Source organism: Molothrus ater, chromosome 20 (genome assembly GCF_012460135.2).
Source record: "Molothrus ater isolate BHLD 08-10-18 breed brown headed cowbird chromosome 20, BPBGC_Mater_1.1, whole genome shotgun sequence".
Lineage (NCBI taxonomy): Eukaryota > Metazoa > Chordata > Aves > Passeriformes > Icteridae > Molothrus > Molothrus ater.
Window position 1 is genome coordinate 1,374,141 of NC_050497.2, and position 11,560 is coordinate 1,385,700.

General features: G+C 55.9%; 1 protein-coding gene across 1 annotated transcript; it reads right to left on the minus strand.

Annotated features, from left to right (window-relative positions):
- Positions 1-554: 554 nt before the first annotated feature.
- On the minus strand, positions 555-10,067 carry BSPRY (B-box and SPRY domain containing). The gene is made up of 6 exons (XM_036394069.1): positions 10,044-10,067; positions 9,169-9,267; positions 8,056-8,286; positions 6,417-6,442; positions 5,180-5,304; positions 555-1,170 (listed from the first exon to the last, which is right to left on the minus strand). The coding sequence occupies exons 1-6, from the start codon at positions 10,065-10,067 to the stop codon at positions 638-640; spliced, it is 1,038 nt and encodes a 345-aa protein (XP_036249962.1). The 3' UTR covers positions 555-637.
- Between the last annotated feature and the right edge of the window lie 1,493 nt (positions 10,068-11,560).

Here is an 11,560-nt window from a genome sequence, read left to right on the forward strand (position 1 = left end):
GACCTTAAGGCTGGAAAACACCTTAAGTCCAGTTGTTCCCCCAACACTGCCTAGGCCACCATTAAACCATGTCCTCAAGTGCCACATCCACAACGCCTTTTGAACCCTCCAGGGTTGGTGACTCCATCACTATCTTGGGCAGCCTCTGCCAGGGGCTGACCACCCTTCCTTCCAGTGAAGGAATTTTCTCCATGATCCAACCTAAACCTCTCCTGGCACAACTTGAAGCCATTCTCTCCTGTCCTTTCACCATTGCTTGGAGCAGAGCCTGACCCCCCTGGCTCCTCCCTCCTGCCAAGGAGTTGTAGAGCACACTATGTCCCTTTCCATGGGCCTCCTCCCTGCCACTTCTCCATACATATCTCTCACTATTTCTCCTCTTTTTTCCAGCCCACCAGCAGACTGGAAAGCTGCCTTTGGTGGGGCAGAAATCACACAATTCACCTAGGAGCAGCTGGCCCAGGCAGGCACTCCCAGACCGCTCACCCCAGCAGAGGATGTAGGCTCTGGGACGAGAGGAAAGCTGCAGAGAACACACGAGGACAGGTGTAGTGTGAAGGCAGGTGTTGTCTGAAGGGCCCTGGACACAGCCCACAGCCCTGCCCAGGCTCCCTTCCCCCGGGCACTGCACACACAGTCACACACGGGGGCCGAGTGAGATGCTCTGGTGTGCCACGGCAAAGACAGGGAACACGGGCTCCAGGAAGGCCTGGCGGTGGGAGAAGAGGATGGTGCAGGAGTCGGGGTCATAGAAGAGCAGCTCCCCCCCTGCAAAGTCCAGCAGGACCCCGATCTCTGCCGGGGCCTTGATCAGCTCCACGGGCTGGGGCTGCCCCGCGTGCAGGAACCGGAATTCTTTGTCGTAGCGTGAGAACACCCAGGAGGCGGCGTTGAAGCCCAGGCGGCCTTCGTTGGCAGAGCCCTTCCTGGGCACGGAGCTGTAGCACACCCCCAGCTTGTAGGCACAGCTCTGCTCCACGCTGACCTTCCAGGCACACACCCCCGAGTGGAAAGGAGCAGTGGCCAAAGCGTTGGGCCAGTGGTCAAAGCGCTCGGGGCAGCCCGAGTCCACCTTTGCTTTCTTGGGGCTGAAGGTCAGGGTTCTCTTGTCTTCTGACAGGCTGAGGTGAGGGCTCAGGGTTTTCTCATCGATGTGAATCTCCTGTGAGCCTGCAAGAGAAGCCATGTGATGAGCTCAGACGCAGTGGCCATCACCTGACCTGAAGTAGTCATGGCTGTGAGAAACACAAGCACAACCACCCTCTCCTCACACAGCACTCCTGGGGCCCCTCTGCTCCTCGGGGTGACAGTGCTGGGGCTCAGGCTGAGTGCCAGAGCTTCTCCTCTCAGCCAGGGCCAGAACAAGGCAGAGACTCACCAAAGCCCAGACTCACCAGACACCTCTCCACCTTGCTCATCTTCCTCTGACCCTGGCCTGACACCCCACAGAACAGAACTTAGCAGGTTTGGCTCACCTCACTTTTGGGAGAGATCCAAACTTAGTTCCTGTCCTTTCCCACCCCCATGGTGGGTGAGCAGGACCTGGCTGCTCCTCCCCCTGCCAGGGAAGCCAAGAGCCTGGCAAGCCTGGGAGGGCTGTGTGCAGAAAACCTGCAAAGCTGGAAAAACAGGACTGGAGAGGGCCGGGCAGGGAAATCTCTTTCATGCTACAAAGCCCCAGGTGTTGATCAACCCGCCCTGAGGTGCTGGGAGCAGCACAGGGAGCTGGCACCAGGCTTAGAGCTGAGCCTGGCTGTGACTGGATCTGGCTTAGCAGTGAAAGAAGAGGGTGCCCAGCTGCACAAACCCAGCCAGTAGCAGCCCAGGCTGGCCAGAGGACACAGCACCCACTGTGGGTCTGCACCTATACAAAATCATGGAATCACAGGACTGTCGAGGTTGGAAAAGATCTCTAAGATCATGGTGCCCTGCCCTGGCTGCATGCTTCCCCCTGAGACCCCTCTGTGGGTTTGCAGCTGTGGAACTGCAGAAGTGTGTCCCTCAGTCCCTAAATTTATGAAGCAGGGGTGAGGCTGATGCCCAGCAGACTCATCTGCTCCTGAGGAGACTCAGTTCCTGCCAGCAGGTGCCCCTCCTGGCCCTGCCTTCCCCCACCCTCACTTTATTAATTTTGGGTCTTAAACCACCATGGAAACAGGGCTGGAGGGGTGACTCAGTGGCTCTGCCATCCCTGCCAGCAGCTCTACTGCATCATGCCAGTGCCAGCCATTGCCCAACACCTTCTGCTCAACATCCAGAGCACAGCACAATGAGCCCTTAAAGAACCAAAGGATGATCTCAACAGGGTCAGCCCAGAGCCCAGACCTGCTCCAGGACCCAGGTCAGCATCCCTCTAGCAGCAAACAGCACCCAGCAGCAGCAGCAATGCTCCAGGGCTTCCTCAGGCTGCACCTGCCCAGGTGCTCCCTGGCAGATGAACAGAGGCTGAATTATCCCTGTGCAAATCAGTGCCATGCACCTGTGCATGTTAGATAGGAGTTATTGCAAGCAAGAGTGAGCCCAAAGAGGAGCTGAAGCCAGCACTTCCTTCAGCAGGAGCTGCCAGCCTCATTCATCTGATGATTTATTTCCCCACACAGCAGCCAAAGCTGAGCTCTCCACAGGGCTCGGGGCTGCCCACGCTGCTGCTGTGCAGGGCGGCTTTCCAGGAAGCCAAAGCTGCTCTGAATTCATAGAAAACACAGCAGCACTGACTTTATCTTCCTCTGGCAGAAGGAGGGCACTAAACCTCCTGTTGTGTCACACACAGCTGACCTAGGGCTGCATCCTGGTGGCCCACAGCGCCCCAGTGACACCCACACTGCTCTGCTGTGGAGCTGCAGTTCAGGGGAGCATCTGAGGGAGGGGAAGTGCTGGCAAAATAACAGCACAGTAATTCAGATCAGCAAATTTTGCCCCTCACACAAGTGTTTTGTCATGATTAAAGCTGGATTTTCACATATAATTCTGATGGATGATTCCACTGAATTCATCTCGCCCCCAAGTCTGTTTTCTCTGTGTCCTGTATCCATCAGGGTGGCCTTGGGACATGAGGGATACTGGGACAATAAATTCCCATGGTTAACAGCTCTGGGAAGCACATTTGTGTGAGCTGCAGCACATCTGGCTGCTTTTAAAAATCCAAGTTCCCATGAACTGAGATCCCTCCAAAATCGGTGCCAGGAGATTTACATCATCTTGTGGTGCAAGGAAGAAGCTGCCAACCCCAAATAGAAGTGATGCAGAAGGCTGGATGCCAGGTGAAGGCATCAAAGGAATGATGTTTATTTTTGAAAGTGAAATAGAGGCCCTTTTGCAGCTGCTTTCCAAGTATTTTAGAGGTTATGGAGTGAGCCACCAAGGCTTGGAATTTTCTGTTTTCAAGCAAATAAACAAGAGAGCCACCTGCTCACCTGCCTTTGGGAGAAGGGACCACAGAGTGACACTTCACATTACTGTGTCTTAAGGCAAGCTCAGACCACTGCTGTTAATATTAAATCTCCAAGGCTTGGTCCAGGGTGGCCTGGGGACTGATGAGATCCACAAGGATACACCAGGCATCCTCAGCATGCAGTAATGACATGTGAAATGTAACCACACACTCAAAAAAACCCAAAGAGAATGAAATTCCTGTGTAATAAGTGCATCAGCACGCCCACCACAAGAATCAAATGCCCTAAAGTCATTACATTTCACAAGGATACTGTTGGGAGAGGAATCCTTACAAAAATTCTGTCCCAGCAAAGGAAATTAGGGAGAGGGTTCCTGTTTGACTCCACAGCTCTGAACATTGAGAACCTGCTTCACTGATTCTTTCAGGAAGAACATCTTCACTGAATGGGCTGTTAAATAATGGAAGGGACTGCCCAGGTGGTGGAATGACCACCCCTGGAGGTGTCCAAGGCACAACTGGACCTGGCACTCAGTGCTCTGGGCTGGGTGACAAGGTGGTGATCACAGGATGGACTGGATGGTCTTAGAGGTCTTTTCCAACCTGAACAACTCTGGGATTCTGTGACACTGTCAATGCACCACTGCAGGGACTGGCACAGAATCACAGAGTGATCTGGGCTGGAAGGGACCCTAGTCCCAACCCCTGCAGGGACACTTTCCTCAACTGCCAGCACTCAGAGATTCCAAAGAGGGAAATTAATCACAAAGAGAGAACACCAGAATTTGCAGTAAACACATGATGGTAGTGCTTGATAGGCATAGACTCTCAAGCTAATACTTCAAACCATGAGAGCAATAAAAGCCTGAAGTGCAGACTTTGGAGACGGGCCTGGAAACAGGGAAAAACTGGAAACAGCTCGTCAGAATCACAGCAAGATGAGCAGAAATCAGAAGTTTGTACAGCAGCTTTGGAAAACCACACTTGGGATTGTTCACAAGGCAAATTATGAAGGATACTGTCATCTCTGAGAAACAAAAAATGCATTTGAAATACTCTAACAACAGACTGAAGCCAGAGTAAAAGCAAACATTTCACAATCAGCCATTCAAGCACATCACAGCCAGGGGAAAAATGTCTTTCCCTGCTTAACACAGCCAGCACCAACCAGGTAAACCAGTCCCAGAGCCTGTCAGTGGCCTGGCCAATGCCTCAGCTGCACAGCAGGGGCTGAGCCAGAGCACAAACACCTCCAGAACCACCAGCTCGTGCAAGCCACAACCTCAGCCTGTGATCAGAACACTGCTCCATCTACTCACTGCCCCCTGCACTGGGCAGTATCACAGACATCCCCCAGAAGAAATCACCTTCCCAAAGTCCCCAGCAGCCCAATGCTAAACATTGTGAACAGAGATTTCTGTGACAGAGATTCCCACAGCAGCATCAGCTTTACTGCTGTCACCCAGAAACTCAGGAAACAGCAAAAGAAACCACACAATGTTAAAGCCACAGAGCTGATAAAACACGTAATATTTTCAAACTCCAGTTCTTCCTCGAGCCACAACTGCTTGGAGCCACCCCAACATCTCCCACAGCTGCTGCTGCCTCCCTGAATGGGCTCCAAGAAACAAGGAGGGGCTGGGAGAGCAGAGGGGCAGGACACAGCGAGAGGAAGTTTGGACACAGCAAGAGGAAGTTTGGACACAGCGTGAGGGAGCTTCTCTGGGCACAACACAAGAGAGGGTGCAGGAATCCCTGGAGCATGAGAGATCTGAGCAAGCCACTGACCTGTGAGGCAGTAGAGCACAGCACAGGCCCACAGTCGATGCAGCAGTGGACTCTGAACACAGCTCTGATTAAAGTTTAACTTCAGGGACTCCTGGGGCTCCAAGATTCCCTCCGCCAGCTCTGTCCTAGCAAAGGAAAACAGGAGCTGTTTCAAAATACAATGATTTATTGTACTGGGAGGTGTTTAAAAGATTACAAGGAGGTATGGCAGAGGTTAAAGAGGAGCTCTGGCTGCAGAGAGACCACAGCAGGGGTGTCTGGGCCAGCTCTCAGCCCGAGTGATACTTTCGGTTGGCTCTGCTCACAGTTCCTGGTGAAAGGGCTGCAGTGTTGTAAAACACATCCCAGCAGCCTGAGTCAACAGCTCCTCACTCAGCAGACACAGGGTAAATAAATGTGTCTGAGAGCAGCCATCAGGGTACCAGGGGAGCACAATGAACAGGCAGAGAATCAGATTTCCTCTATTGCCACGGTCTGGGCACAGAGCAAGCCAGGACACCAGGTTTCACCTGCACAGAGCCAGGGCTTTGCTGGCTCCTGTGGCTTGCAGAACTCCTGGTTGTGAGGACAGGCTGTGGCACAGGCTGCTGGGGATGTGCTGGGGCACACTCCATACTCTCCACAGGCACAAATACCCCTACAGGCCCTCTGGGCAGCACAGTGCAGCCAGGGCCAGCACCCTCACAGCAGCCACTGAAATATATGACTCAAATAAAATTAAATAGATTAAATAGAAACACAGCCACCAAGGTGCTTCCTCAGGAAGGGCAGCCCAGTGTCAGTGATAGGGCTGCTGGGGACACTGGGACCTGCAGCTGGCTCTCCCTGCCCGTGCAGAGCTGGGGAGATGCCGTGCCAGCCACCCCCTACACGGAGCACAGACCATCCCAGCTGCTGCCAACAGCCTGGCACAGGCCTGCTCCATCCCCCAGCAAGCCCTGGGGTTTTCTGAGGAGCTGCAAAAGTTCTCCCAGAAGCAAGGACTGCTGATCTGGGAAAGCACATGGAGCATCTCCAGGTGCAGCACAGCACAAGGAGCAGAGACAAGAGGCCACGCTGGCATCTCTGTTCTCTGTCCTTGTCCACAACAAAAGCAGCACGAGGGACAAAGGAGGTGTCATGGGGTGCCTGAGTCATGGCACACAGCACAGGAGCTGTGGGGATGCAGGTGTGGAGCAGGAGCAGGGAAAGCTTGGAGCAGGGTCAGGGAAAGGACCAGGAGCAGCCAGGTACTGACCTCTCGAAGATCTCTTGTTCTGCACGCTGGGGACAAGGAGAGAAAGAATCATCAGAGCTTAAATCCCCACAGAAGACACCCCAAACACAGCAAGCCCAGGACCTGGGGAGCAGTGCTCCCTTCCTGACCCAGAGAAGCAACCCCTCACCCCAACCCCAGCCCTGGGGAGCAGCAGGAGCATCCAACATCCGTTTTCGTCACCTGCAGCATTCCCAACTCTGAAAATGAGTGGGAATGGCTGAAGGCAACACATTGCACATGTGGCTGGGACACTGTCTGCTGCTCCCTCTCTGTCCCCACCCCACTAGGGCAGGCTGCAGGAACAGCCTGTGCTCCCAGCAAACAACCCCAGGGCTCCCAGCAAAGGAGGGAGGCTGCAGAGGGACTAAGCCAAGAGTCAGGTGACCTCATGGTCAGTCCCACTTGTTTCTGTACCTGCTGGGCATCAGGCACTCTCAAGGTACAGCAAAGTGATAAGAAAATACCTGATCCCTGCTCAAATCCAAGCAGTGCACTTTGCATGCCTTCAGCTTTCCTGTGGCATGCCATGTGTTGATTCCAGATAGGCACAAGTAGCAACACTGACAGCACAAGGTGGAGAACACATGAAGCCCAAATTCCCTTCCAAAAGGAGAAACTGAGGGTGTGGCTGCTCTCTGCCACAGGCAGCTCATGGATCCTGGTCTCCATCCTCTCCTCTTTATGGTGTAGCTACAGCCCAGCACACCAAGGTGCTGGGGCAGGATAGGAACTGCCTTTCCCACCAAAGGAGCATCTGCCCTCTTTCCATGGACTGGGTCTGTTTTCCAAGCCAAACCGCTGCTCCTCTCCTGACAAATTTACACATGGGAAGCAGAGGCTGAGCATGGTGGTGGCAAGGCAGAGGTCCTGCTCACATCTAAAATGAGAGGAATCACTTGGGTGAACCCAGATGATTCAATAACCAGAGAAGGAACTGAGCAAGGGGAAGCACAGGCTGTTTTGCACATCAAATATCCCTAACAGGGCTAAGCCAGGCAACACAGGGGACTTTCCAGAAGAGCTGCAGGTGTTCCCAAGGGTCAGTTTTGATTAACTAGACACTATAAAACTGGTGGCACACTAACTGTTGTAAGAGCAGCTCACAATCCAGAGCTGTCCTGGCTGTCCAGCCTAAGGGCAACTACAAGGTCAGAATTTGGAGACCTGAACGTGGGTGGTTCTGGACCTCATTGCAAGCAAGAGTGGGATCGGGCAGAGCAGATGCTCTAGGAACCACCAGAAACCACAGGGGCTTATCAGGATCAGGTCAAGGAGGTTCCCTGAACTAGACCTGAAAATATCTGCAAATGGCCTGCCCAGGGAGGTGGTGGAGTCACCATCCGTGGGTGTGTTTAAAACAGCCTGCATGTGGCACTGGGTGCCAGGGTTTAGTTGAGGTGTTAGGGCATGGGTTGGACTCGATGATCTTTAAGGTCTCTTCCAACCCAGTGATTCTTTGTGTGATTTCTGTGATCCTTCACCTGTGAATTCTGTGAATTCTTGATGTCTGCCCACCTCTGCCTCCCTGCTGGCAGCACAGCAGCTGCTGAACTCTGCATTCAAGTCCCATAACAAGACGTGCAGGTCAGCTCTGGGCTGCCTGACTCACAGTACTCACCAGCAGGCCCTGGTCATCCAGGTTGGTGATCATGTCCACCAGGTAGGTGCGGAGGGCACCCAGCTTGTGCAGAGCCTCTGTCCAGTGCACCTGCTGGGTGAGGATGCTCTGGTGTGCCCTCTCCTCCTCGGCATGCACCCTCTCCAGCAGCTGCTGCTCCTCGTTCTCGCAGGCCTTCCCCACCAGGAGCAGCCTCTGCACCACCAGCTCCCGCGCCGCGCTGGCCGCGCTCTGCCAGGCAAGGACACAGCGGGAGCATCAGCCCTGCCCCAGCCCCAGCCCCAGCTGCTCTGACCGTGCTCCTGGGGCTCAGCCATCGGTGCTACTCTGTAAACTGAGCCCACGGCACCATGTCAGCCCAAACCTGCCCACTGCCTCCTCAGCCAGCCCCAGTACCTAAGTGACACCCTGCGAGGGACAAGAGTTCTGTCCTCAGCAAATCTCCAGAGATTCACTGAGGGTGAAAACAGGAGAACAGGCTGAGACAGCTGGGGGTGCTCAGCCTGAAGGAAAGACACCAGGGAGAACTTACAGCCCCTTCCAGTGCCTAAAGGGGCTCCAGAACAGCTGGAAAGGGGCTTGGGACAAGAGAGAATGGCTTCCCACTGCCAGAGGGCAGGGTTAGATGGAATATTGGGAAGAAATTTTCCTTGCAAGGGCAGTGAGGTGCACAGGGTGCCCAGAGAACCTGTGGCTGCACCTGCAAGTGTCCAAAGCCAGGCTGGATGGAACTTGGAGCAAGCTGGCATAGTGGGATGTGTCCCTGCCTATAGTAGGGGGTTGAAACTGAGTAGTTTTTAAGGTTCCTTCCAACCCCAACCAGTCTGGGATTCTATGATTCTATCACTGTCCTCTGTCCTCATCCTCAGTGACAAGGAACAAATAAAATAAACCTAGGAATTCTAAGGCACTGATCCTAGTAGGATGTGTGATTGTTGTACACTCACACCATTGTCTGTGCACATTTTCTAGGCAAATGAAGCAGGAATTCCAGGCACACCCTGGCATTCCATTTCCACAGCCGCATCCCGACGTTCCCCCCCCCCCGGGAGCTGAGCATCCCTTCCGGGAATGGCGAGCAGGGAGCAGGCAGGGCCAGCCCCGGGGACTCACCTGGACGCCCTGGTCTTTGGCAGGCAGCACCTCGTCCACGTGCCGGGCGATGGCCGCGCTCTGCAGCTGGATCCGCTCGCAGCGCTCCACGAGCTTGTTCTGGGGCACGGAGCAGTGCGGGGATGGGTGCGGGGCTGGACGGGCCCCGAGCCCCGGCAGACACCCCACACCCACACCCGGTCCCCTGCACCACCCCACAGAGAGCCTCCATCCCCTCGGGGGACCCCGAACAGCCCCACACCCATCAGGACCCCACAGCTCCCACACCTGTCGGGAGCCCTCGCAGAGACCCCGTCCCCATCCCTGGGTGGGCCCGCAGCCGCCAGGGGCTCCTTCAGAGCACCCAGCTCCCCGTGGCAACCACCGGCACGGCCCCACCCGTGCCAAGGACCCCCGCATGGCCCCACACAGGCCCCAGGGACCCACACAGCGCCAGGGAACCCACACCCGGTCTGGGACCTCCACACCCTGCCAGGGACCCCCGCATGGCCCCACACACCCCTAGGGACCCCACACAGCCCCAGGGACGTCCACACCCTGCCAGGAACCTCCACACCCGGTCTGGGACCTCCACACCCTGCCAGGGACCCCCGCGGCCCAACACACCCTCAGGAACCCCACACCCCGTCCGGCACCTCCACACCCCGTCAGGGATCCCTGTGGCCCCATACTCCCACCGGGACCCCCCCACACACCCAGGGAGCCCCATATTCCCCCAGGGACGCTCATACCCACCCTGTAGCCCTTACACTCCCCGCATGCCCGCCCGGACCCCCCGTCCCGCCGGAACTCCCCAGCCCCGCACGGCCCCTCTGCCCCCCCAGCCCCGGGCTCCCCTCAGCCGGCCCGGCCCGGCCCGGGGTCCCGCCGCTCACCCGCAGCCGCTCGGCCCGGGCCATGCTGTGCCCGCACCTGCCGCGGGGGCGGCGGCTCCGCCCGGCCGCGCTCGGCGCTCCCGGCTCGGCTCCGCCCCGGCCCGGCCCCGCCGGGAGCCGGCAGCGGGCGGCGGCACGGGCGGGACGGCGCCGGGGCTGCTGAGGGTGAGGGTGAGTGTGCGGCGGGGCCGGGCCGGGCCGGGCCGCGGGCTGCCCCAGCGCAGGGACGCGGCTCTTCACAAACCTTTCCTCACAAACCCTTCCCGAGGGCTGCCTTGCCTCGCCCCTGCCAGCGGCACATGGCACTTGAGGGGCTCCCTCGGGATGCTCCCATCGAACCCCACAGGGACACCCCCATCACAGGACCCAGAATGCTCCCACTGACCCTCAAAAAGCCACCCCCATCCATAGAGACCCAGGATGCTCCCATTTAACCCCATAGGGACACCCCCATCCCAGGGACCCGGAATGCTTCTATCGAACCCCACAGGGACTCCCCCATCCCAGGGGACCCAGGATGCTCCCACTGACCCTCACAAGGCCACCCCCATCCATAGAAACCCAGGATGCTCCCATTTAACCCCACAGGGACACCCCCATCCACAGAAACCTGCCAGCACCACCGTGGGGTCACACCCAGCTCCAGGAACCCAGGGTGTCCCCCATTCTCCCCAAAGCCAAACACCCTCCTCGAAGGGATGCTTATTGCCCCATGAGGAGGGGGCAGCTCTGCTGGGGTCTCTGCTGCTGCTGTGGTTGTTGACATTCCCTATCCCAGGGCACAGGTTTCACTGCAGAGCCTGGACAGGTGGAGGCAGCAGCATGGCTTATTTTTCAAAAGCAATTCAGTAAAAAAGGTGTTTCTGTCAAGTGATGCATTTGGGGGGAAGGGACGATAAAGGCATCTCCAACATGAAACTCAGGCTGCTGAGGTGAAGCTTGGTGTGGATCAGTTGTTGTAGGATCTCTTGAGTTTTTAGAGCTTTGTGGTGGAGCTGATGGATAAATGTGTGTCGGGATACAGACAGCAAAACCTTGGATTAACATCCTGCCTGAGTGCTGTTCTCATCCAGGATGCAGAAAAATCTGCTCTTTCTTGCAGTGAAGAAGAGGCAGGAGAACAGTGAGACACAGGACAAAGCTCCCACCTTCCCTGCAGCCTCCCCTGGCCTCGGGCAGCTCCAGATGTACAGGTAGGCATGAACATGAACTAAGTGCTGGTTGGAAACAGTAACCATCATTAAAAACTCAGAATTCCCGCCTTAGCTTTTCCTAGAGTCTTGTTTCGCAACTTCCAGAGTTCTCCCACTGTCAGAGAAAAATCTCATTCCTGATGGACTGAAATGATTGGGGCACTCAGTCTGATTGAAAGAATAAATTGCCAAATTAACACAGCCCCTCAGCTGTGAGATTGATCATTCCTCACATCTTGGAACATGCAAACTCATGGATAGAACAGCAGGAGATTAACTGGGTATTACTAATTGCTAATCACAAAGGCTGTCAGGGTAAAATTA

Excerpts from the sequence above, each read along its gene's own strand:
- BSPRY (XM_036394069.1), bottom strand. The coding sequence starts at position 10,067 with ATGGCCCGGGCCGAGCGGCTGCGG. Across the intron at positions 8,287-9,168 it reads CCAAAGACCAGGGCGTCCAG|AGCGCGGCCAGCGCGGCGCG; the intron begins GTGAGTCCCCGG and ends CTTGCCTGGCAG. Across the intron at positions 5,305-6,416 it reads GAACAAGAGATCTTCGAGAG|GACAGAGCTGGCGGAGGGAA; the intron begins GTCAGTACCTGG and ends TTCCTTTGCTAG.